We start from the raw sequence: 9,477 nt of genomic DNA on the forward strand, positions 1-9,477 counted from the left end.
GAAATCTTACTATAACGGCCTACTCATCACTCATTAATTAAATACACATTAGTACTCTTGTCAGCATTACATTAAACTTTGGGTTTTGGAAACTCCCTTTAGGAATGTCTTCCACCTAAAAAGCTAAAATAACAACCACTCTTTTAATTCCGTGTATCTGAAGTGATCCTAAAATGTGCAAATACATACAAAAATGGGAATGTATCATTTTAAAATAAATGCTGCAAAAATATTTCCGTGCACTACAGGAAAGCAATACACAGGATTTTGAATGTCGTGGGGCAACATTACATTTGGAGGCATTTCCCTTGAAAACTTCTTTAATAAATAAGGGATGGTGTGGAATCAAATGAACAATGATTTTCATGGGAATTGTTCAGAAGGTGAATACAACCAAGCCAATGTCCATATGTGCCCCAAGGTGCCCTCTACACCATGTAAGAACAGGACTTAGCTGTGGCCATGGATAGGCCAAAAAAGAGTAGTTGAGTAAATATTCTGACTTTAAAGACTGAGCAACTACATGTGTTTTGAAATATGGCACAGTAACAAAAACTCTGTTCTGTATTTGAGGCTCTATCTCATGGTATAGCTACTTCTAGTTTCAAACAAGCTTGTCCCATGTTGCCAGTGTGCATGTATTTACTTGCTTGTAACCAATTTTAAAATCACAAATATAAAAGCAATGGCAACGTAAGGTTTGGCTCTCTCACTCAGATTTTGTGTTTGCTTTGCTAAATGAATGACAAGTAATAAATTTGAATAATATATGGATGCAGGCTTTGAAGGAAGGCTTAGTTTTGTCTCTTAAGGAGACTATCCTAGCATAAAGGATTTGTTGGAGCTCTGCTTTTTTCAGTAGCTCCGAGATGCTACTAATGACTCGTAACTCCAGTGCACCGTGAGGTTTGTTGGATAGAAAGCAGGTGAGTAAAAAGTGAGGCAGGTACATACTAAGCAGGTTTGCCATATACTTAATTGCTGTCGAGACAAGCTTTTTTGAGTCCTTTCAGCAGTCCTTATTTAACTTTAAAAAGAAAACAGTCCAAACTTTAACTACTATATTAATTATACTGTATTTTCAGGAGACCTGTAAACAGGCAGATTTCAAGCAAGTAAGGGCTGTAGTACCAAGCAAGGTCACTTCATAAAGCAGGCTGGCACTATAGGGAAATCAAGCCAGGACTGGTTATACTACTCCAAATTTCCTGCAGGCTGGAGGATGCTTCTGCCCTTGGCTTTGTGCTGGCCGTGCCTCCTGCCTTCATCTGCACAGCCAGGCAGGGAACCCAGCTGGTGATCATCTGCCTGGCAGGCACAGGAGTGCTGCCAGCTCTGCTTGCACGGCTTTCCTTTGCATTGCTCTGCACTGCTACCTTCCAGACAGCTTTGGTTTTCACTGGGCATTCTTGATGGACCTGCAGATCAATAAAGTGTCAGAAAACTAATCTTATATAAACTGGCTTAATTATTTTCCAATTGTGTATGTCAGCCCTGAACTGCCAGGGCTGCTCTCCTGAACCTCAGTTCGGGGCCCTTGGCAGCAGCGCCTGCGAGGGAGCCGGGAAGGAAGGCAGCCTTCTCCTTCCTGCACCACAGCCTGGACTTAGTCTAGAACCCTTATCACGGCAGCGTCGGAGAGAGGCAGCAGCATGCCAGCTTGCCTGGTTCCCATCAGGAGCCTGCCCCAGGCCCAGCCACGCTGGAGCCCAGAGGTTCTGCTCCAGGCCGCAGTGCCGGCTGCTGGGATCGCCGCCCTCCTGAGCCCGCCCCGAGGCGAGGACTCTTGTACTTTGTGCCGTGCCCTGCAAGCCCGGTGTGTTTCTCACTAGTGAAAGGGACTGAAAGCTGTGGGTTCGTCCCTGTATCATCCGAACGAGCCTCTGCTTGCGGGTCCTTTCGTGTTCCAAGACACGGGAACGAGGGGGCGCACATTTAAGCAGAGTCGCTCCAAGTGCAGCCCTGGCGACAAGCGCCGCCGTAAGGGCTGGCATTCGCACCGGCCCCAGCGCCGGGCGGAACCTTCCCGGCGCCCGCCCGGCGAGGCAGCCGGCACCGCCGGCCGCGGACCGGGGCGGGGCGAGATCGGCGGCCGCGGCCATGTGGGACGGCGGGGCGGCCCGAGCCCTCAGCCGAGCCGTCACCCGCGCCCTGCGGCGCCGGCGGGCGGCGGGCGCGGTGCCGGGGGCTGCGGGCGGTGAGCGGGCGCTGGGCGGGCGCGGCTGGGCGGGAGGCAGGGCGGGAGGCAGGGTGGGCCCTCTCGCGGCCGGCGGCAGGGGCGGCGTAGCGGGGCTCGGCTCGGCTTCGCCTGCTCCCTCGCAGGCGGGCCCTGCAAACCTCCCGTCGGGAAGGTGGTGTTCCCCTGCCACCTCCTTTGCGGTCCAGAGGTGTCTAGATCGCTCCATGGCTCACTGCGGCCTAAAATCATCTGTAGGGGGTGGTTGACTCTGGGTGCAGTGAGGCAGTGCTGTCATTCGGGGCTGTTGGTGACCAGGCAGCGCCTGGATGTGGGCGAGCGTTCGCCGTGCTAGGGAGAGCCCTGCGTCGTCTAAGCAGGAGTGGAGAACAATTGCAGGATATTATCCCTGGCCTGCCTGTGCACCGTCCGTGAGGGTTTTTTTCGTACAATGCAAAGTGAGTGTGCAGCTGTGTATGTCTCATTCTAACACATAATAAACCCAGCGCTGCTGAGCGTGTGTGTGTGCGCGCACAGCTCACGGTCAGAGTAAATATTTTTGGGAAATTCACACTAACGGAAGCATTTCAGTTGCATAAAAATCTCTTTTCCGTTCAGTCTCTGAACTTGGCATTGTACGTAATTTGAGGAGTACAGGGGTGGTGAACTAGAATACATTCTTTTATTTAATCCCCAACTCCATAAGTACAGCAGTGAGCAAATGTGCAAAGATTTGCATGGTTAGTATTCTGCTAGAGCAGCCCTCTTACAACTCTGTATTTTTCCTCTGACTTCTTGTAAAGCTGATGTTTTCCATTTGGTTGTCCTTTATTTATGCAGATGACCATGCTGATCTGTCTTTTCAGACAGGTCTGAGAGGTGTCCTTCAGGACTACGATAGGAAAAAACAACTGAAATCCAGTAGTACTTTGCCTGTTTCTCTGACTGAAATGAAAAGCAACATGTAAGTATTGTATCTAAAATAACCCTGTGTGGTAAGGGCTACCCTTTTCTGTAACAATTTATTTTGATTTCCTGACAGTGTCACATGGAGCCATTTTTATATCTCACATGTTTGAACGTTTGATGTGGCCTGTTCTTGTTAAAACAGTTGCCAACTTAAAAATTACAGGCATGCAGCCATCTGTTTGGGAAGATACGTTACCCATACAGTCTATAATATCTGTATGCTACTAAACAAGCGTAACTTGAATCTCTAAAGAAACCTGAGTTTTACCTTTTTGCATTTTCCAATGCAGTGTTTGTTTTTCCCATATTTCAGCTGACATTAAGTATTAGTATTGGTTTAATGATATTCAGCTTTCATTATTTAGGTTCACTGTGAAGAGACCTTTCAGCACTTCACACTCTTCAGTGGATTCAAAGGAAATTAAAAAATTCCAGCTCCTTGCACATAAGTGGTGGGATGAAGAAGGAGAATATGCAGCCCTTCATTCTATGAATGATATTAGAGTGCCATTTATTAGGTATGGTTTTGAAGACAGATTTTTTTATATGTACTATTTCTGCATGACATCAGAAAATATTGGGAAAAAAAAAGTCAATTACCAGTACTTAAGATAACTACATATTGCATCTACTAAAGCACCTTGTGGGTTTAACCTTAATCACATCCCTTTTCTTTCAGAGATACCCTGTTGAGCATGAGTAGTAATTATCATCTGGGAAATCCACTTTCTGGAATCAAGATTCTTGACGTGGGCTGTGGCGGAGGACTGCTGAGTGAAGTAAGAAACAGTGTGCTCTGTGTTTTCTTGTTTAAAGGCATGCAAGGTTGTACTAATTACACTGCTTGATTTCTAATCCTCCAAGGACGACCTTTTCTCTTCCATGATATGTTAGTTACTGAGTAGAATGCAGTGCAATCTTACAAAAAAACCCATAGAGTATTTGGTTTGCATAGTGGTGGTGGTTTACAGAGAACGAGGGAGTTGGTAATGAGAAGTTCTAAAATTGTGCGATTCTAAATCAGGAAAATAAGATTTCAAGAACTGTAAAGTAAAAGAGAGGGCAAGAATGATGAAAAAATCCTTGAATATTTCTTTCTTTATTTTTCTTTTTTTCACTTTATGAGTTTAGGCAAGAATACTTGGAATCATGGCATCCTCATTACCAAAGAAGTAATTTTTGTTATAAAGTTGTTCTTACACATTCATTTATTTGAATTGCTTATCTTCAGTGTTTTACATGGGGGTGGAGATTCTCACCTTTGATTTGATCTCATTGGAAATGCATGGAGTAGCATCAAGCACCCAAATCATACCTCTCCTATGTCAGTAGAGTAATTGCTGTGGTACAGGGACTGATGTTACAGTGGCTTCCAGAGAAGTCTGCACAAACTTGGTACTGAGAAGTTACTGTTTGTGGTGGAACACTGTCCACAGAGGCTCTGAACTGTGCTGTGTCCCATCAATGGACTAGGGATGGTTTGTGAATTTAGGGTTACAGATCTGGCTGACTTACTCTGGGAACTTCATCAGCATCTGAAGTGAGGTGTTACAAAGGGACCTGAATCTCTCCCATGTTTTCTTTCTTTGTTTTTTCTCCTCTTGCAAAATCTTTCTGGTGAGAGGGGTCTCTCCAACAATGCTGGCAAAGCTGGTGTGCTGCATCACCTTCTCAGGCTGAACAACCGGTGAATTTCAGGTTGGAATATCATACTTGTGGTCATGTTCTGCAGCCTGTTTCAGTTTCAGAAGAGGTGATGACTAAGGTGTTAACCTTGGAGTAAGAAGACACTGGAGAAACCTGAGTGACAGCCAAGTCTGATGCTATCCTAGTAAACATCAGTGTTTAGTTCTCAGCAGTGAGAAAGTCACAGAGATAATCATATATTAAGTAACCATTAAAAAGATATGAGGATTTACCATTACAGGTGGATGTTGAAGAAAGTAATGACAGTAATTAAATACAGCATTGTTTTCCCCCCTTTAATTACTGTGTTGATTTTCCCCCTTTGTTTTTCCTTTATCAGAGAGTAGTAGTGGAAGAAATCTTTATTTGGTGTAACAAAATAGATTGAGAACAAATTATTCTAAAAGACAATTTAGATGTGTGCATAGTCCAGTATATAATTTTTAAAGAAAATTAACACCGCCTTTCCAAAATCTAAGGGTGTTTTTGCTTTAATAAACATTTAAAATAAAACTGCAAGATCAGAGCTCATAATTTACTGTTGTTTGTCTTGTGTTGATGCTTTCTACATCTTGTATGTACATTGCAAAGTTTCAGAAACCTCTAAGTAAATTGTTTTCATGCAGAGAATAAATTGCACTCTTTTTTATTAGCCTTTAGGTAGACTGGGAGCTTCAGTTACTGGAATTGATCCTGTGGAGGACAACATTAGAACAGCAGATCAGCACAAGTCATTTGATCCGGTCCTGGCCAAGAGAATACAGTACAAGTCCAGTTCACTGGAGGAGATTGTGGAGGAGTCTATGGAAACCTTTGATGTAATTGTAGCTTCTGAAGTAGTGGAGCATGTGGCTGACCTTGAAACGTTTATCAAGTGTTGCTCTCAGGTGTTAAAGGTAAGACATTTTTTGCTTTTGTTACTGGGAATATTTATTCTCTTTTATTATTGTGTTTTTTTAAAAGGAGTGTGAAAACACATCTACACATATTTCTCCACTAAGTCAGAAACATATTCTAGAGGTGCCTTCCATTCTTCTCCATGATGCAAATACATCATACCAAATTCAGTAACCACAGTTATGGGAAATTTATTTCCCTGACTCAGCCTCAGGAAAGTGTTAAGGCATTACCTAGCATTGCAGGTTTGCATTGCATCAGGACCTTAAGAAGTCTGAGTGCATCTGATTTCACTCAGGTGAGAGAAATGTGGCAGTACTGTTGTTGATGGACAGCTGTGGCTCAGACTGCATGGGAACTCTCTAATGATGTTTCTGACACAAGATTTTATTCCAGCACTAGCATCACATCAGAGAAGATCCTGGATTGCTTTTAAAGCTTCTTAGTTAAGCTTTGGAGATAATCAGGTGGTTATTCATCTTGATACTAGTTCATTTGCAAAGAAGGATGGGAGGCTCAGCACACAAGTGGGAGCTGTTCTTTAATCTCTATCTTTCTGGTCATGAGAAGAAATACAGATTATTTCAATGGAATGCACTACTAATTTTTAGCCTGCTAGGGACAAAGAAATTATCCCTTATTTCTAACAAACAATCCTTTAAGGATTTAGAATTTGTTTCTGGCTTTATTTCTTTGCCTGTGTAATTATTAAAACAAGCATGGCATGGCATTCAGCAGTCTCAAAAATTAAGGAAGCATTTTACATTTTACTTTGATTTCAATTAAAAAAGCAGTTTGTGGTTTTATTTTTGTTTTTTTGCTTTGTTGGGCTTTTTGGTTTTTGGGGTGGGTTTTTTAGGGTTTTTTTGGTTTTTTTTTTTTTTTTTTTTAATTTTTTTTTCAACAATAGATATTGTACATGCTTTAATACCTTTTATTTATCCATTTCCTGGATAGGAATTATTATAAGTGAATTTTCTAGGTGTTATTTGGGTTAGGGAATAGTTTTTAGGCTACCCAAGACCTGATTATGTTGCTTCTTTGGAGATTCCTGTGATATACTGATAGAACATTATATTCTTTCTTTTATTAAAATGTTATAAATGTCTATCCTGATGAAATTACTTCTTACTCTTGCATTGTGTAGACTTTGACATAGACAAATTATTTGTCTTAATGTGATTAAATTACAATTTAAAAAAACCGAAATATTCTTCTAATTGAACATTTTAATATTTTAATTAGCCTGAAGGTTCTTTATTCATTACGACAATCAATAAAACACAATTGTCCTATGTCCTGGGAATTGTGGTTGCAGAAAAAATAATGGGGATTGTACCAGAAGGAACACATGAATGGGAGAAATTTGTTCCCCCTGAAGAGCTGGAGCGCCTCCTGGAATCAAGTAAGTTTCACGCCAGATAGTGGGAATGCAGAGAGATATCCAAATGGTCCCTGTAGAAATGAAAAAGGGACAAGTTAGGTGGGGTGAGTGTTAGAAACAATACACAACTTTTCCTGCTTGAGTTAACAGTTGTATATTAAGAGTTTCATTCCTGGTTTAAAGACACTGCTGTTTACTGGATTTTGCAAAAAATAAATTAAATGGAATCCTAAGAATACAGTGATTACTTGAACAAAATCAGTGTTGTAGCTGCCCTCTCTTTAATAGCCTAAATAAAAAATTCCAATGTTTTCCATTGTGTTCTGGTGACAGAATGTATGCTCTGAAGTGGTTCATAAGCTCTAGGTCAGGTTTGAGGAAATAACTGTGTTGGCACTGTGGGGCTGCACTGCTGCCACTGCATTGTTTGTTGCCTTTCCTTTGGGAGGAGGCGTTTTTATTTTTGGTTTGCTGCTCCATGTTCTCCATTCATATTATGTTACTAAAAGATTTCTTCCAAAATGTGAAGATCAAACCTACCACAAACTCATTAGTCAGTTCCTGAGAAACTCTGCGATACTGATTTTAATTATTTCTAATTAAATTACCCTGGTCTGATTGCTTTTAAAATAGACAAAGCACTGAGCTGGGAAGACTTCTGTCCATTGCCCTCCTTCACCACATATGTTTTAAAATCCTCTCACCAAATACTTCACTTTGCTCTAGTTCACTGCAAAGAAGCTGAAGTATGAGTGGAGCTATTCTCTTGGAAAGGTCTTTTCTGGCACTTTGCAGTGATGCCATAAGGAGTATGACTAATACTCGTTCACATACTGGTGGTTCTTTCAGTTCTTCCTTTGAAAGGAGAAGCAGGTGCAGTGGAGTGATTTGTTTTGATAGGGTGTTTGTTTTCTGCCTTCCACCCTGTATCCTGCTGGGACACAGCAGATCCAAGCAGTGAACTGAGCTGCTCAGGCGGGAGTGATAAATCATTCTTTATTTGCACTGAGTCCTTGATGGCATTCATGTGCCTTTTTCTTACATTTTTCCATTCCTAAAGGGAATCTGAAGAATGCTTGAAAAATGTGCTCAGATTTTGATTTTGGAGTGTGTGATGTCTATCTGAAGCATGTCTCCACCTACAGAAAATGTTACAAGTCAGCCAGATGAGGAGGTGTGAGGCTGGGCTTTTCAGCAGAGCCCTGTAGCTGCTGGTGGTGCATGGCCTGGCACAGAGCTGTTGCAGCCACTGTCAGGAGCAGGACCTGCTGTCACCAGTGATGCCAGTGGCGCCAGTGGCACTGCATGTGGGGGCGTCTGACAAAGGCCAGCTTCCTCCCCAGCCCAGAGGAAGAAGCATGTTTCAGACTTGCAGTTCTAAAGAGCTTGGTGTTGCAGTGACTTAAAATATTTAAGAACATCCGTATGGCTTCTTTCTTTCCTAGATGGCTTTTCAGTGAAGACCGTGAGTGGGATGCTGTATAATCCGCTCTTGGGCTCCTGGAGCTGGATGGAGAGCACGAGCCTGAACTACGCAGTGCACGCAGTGAAGGCTGGGGCTGGGGCACAGTCACATACCACAGACACCCCGCCAGAGACAGACATTCAGCAGCACGCAGCCACAGCTGGCACAGCTGGCACTGTCCCAGACGGCACTGTCTGACGTGTGTGGTGATGGACTGTCACCAGAACAGAAAATGAGCTTTTGCTCAGATGGACACAATAAAACCTTTGCTAACAACAAGCTTCTTGTTTGCATCAATAATACTTGTGCTGTTTTTGGCCAAATATTTAGGGTCTCAAAAAAAATCACATGCCCACTATCTCAGGAATCTTTTAAGATTGAAATGAGCAAAGCTTTTAAAGAATAAAGTATTTTCATTAGAAAGTAGTTTCAAATTGTTGGACAGGGAAATGCAAAGTATTCTCTTGGTAGCTTGGAGGAAGCTTTATTATGTGGTGGCATTTTCAGTCCTGCTGGGACTTGGATCTCCATAGAATAATGGCATGGATGTAGAGTGAGTTAAAAACCACAATGCTGTACAATAAATAAAATGCTTCAAGTATTTAAAATACTCAACTCTGTAATAAGATAGGAAACGCTTAAGATCTACAAACACTTTTTTCTGTAATACACCTTTCTCCCTGAGGAGGGGAAACAAAATAGCAAACCTTTACTGTTGAGTCCTGCTGTTTCTGCAGTTGACATGAGGCAGCCGTGAAATGGAAGAAGAGTCTCTGAGACCAGAGTGCCTCAGCTGTCAAAGCCCCTTCACCATAAAGATATTTGTATCTGTGCCTATTATTCAACATTCTCCCTCTTCCCAAATAAAGAGAAGCTGCAGGGAAAATTTTACTAAGCAAC

The 9,477-nt window shown here is 42.4% G+C and overlaps 1 protein-coding gene across 3 annotated transcripts; it reads left to right on the forward strand.

Moving 5' to 3' along the window:
• Positions 1-2,084: 2,084 nt before the first annotated feature.
• On the forward strand, positions 2,085-8,856 carry COQ3 (coenzyme Q3, methyltransferase). Of its 3 annotated transcripts, none has more exons than XM_014883655.2 (7): positions 2,085-2,197; positions 3,017-3,140; positions 3,511-3,663; positions 3,825-3,924; positions 5,485-5,727; positions 6,974-7,133; positions 8,558-8,856. In XM_014883655.2, exons 1-7 carry the CDS (start codon positions 2,101-2,103, stop codon positions 8,773-8,775), a joined length of 1,095 nt encoding a protein of 364 aa, XP_014739141.2. In that variant the 5' UTR covers positions 2,085-2,100; the 3' UTR covers positions 8,776-8,856. The 3 variants fall into 3 exon arrangements, with proteins under 3 accessions (XP_014739141.2, XP_088018109.1, XP_088018108.1); XM_088161983.1 differs by having other exon boundaries at positions 2,086-2,197; positions 3,047-3,140; XM_088161982.1 differs by lacking the exon at positions 2,085-2,197 and adding an exon at positions 2,491-2,634 and having other exon boundaries at positions 3,043-3,140.
• The last annotated feature ends 621 nt before the right edge of the window (positions 8,857-9,477 follow it).

The sequence above is a fragment of the Sturnus vulgaris genome, chromosome 3, assembly GCF_052056855.1.
Source record: "Sturnus vulgaris isolate bStuVul1 chromosome 3, bStuVul1.hap1, whole genome shotgun sequence".
Taxonomy (NCBI): domain Eukaryota; kingdom Metazoa; phylum Chordata; class Aves; order Passeriformes; family Sturnidae; genus Sturnus; species Sturnus vulgaris.

Coding starts and splice junctions, on each gene's coding strand:
- COQ3 (XM_088161982.1), top strand. CDS start 2,506: ATGTGGGCGAGCGTTCGCCGTGCTAGGGAGAGCCCTGCGTCGTCTAAG. Junction 3,141..3,510: donor ACTGAAATGAAAAGCAACAT/GTAAGTATTGTA, acceptor TTCATTATTTAG/GTTCACTGTGAAGAGACCTT. Junction 7,134..8,557: donor GGAGCGCCTCCTGGAATCAA/GTAAGTTTCACG, acceptor TTTCTTTCCTAG/ATGGCTTTTCAGTGAAGACC.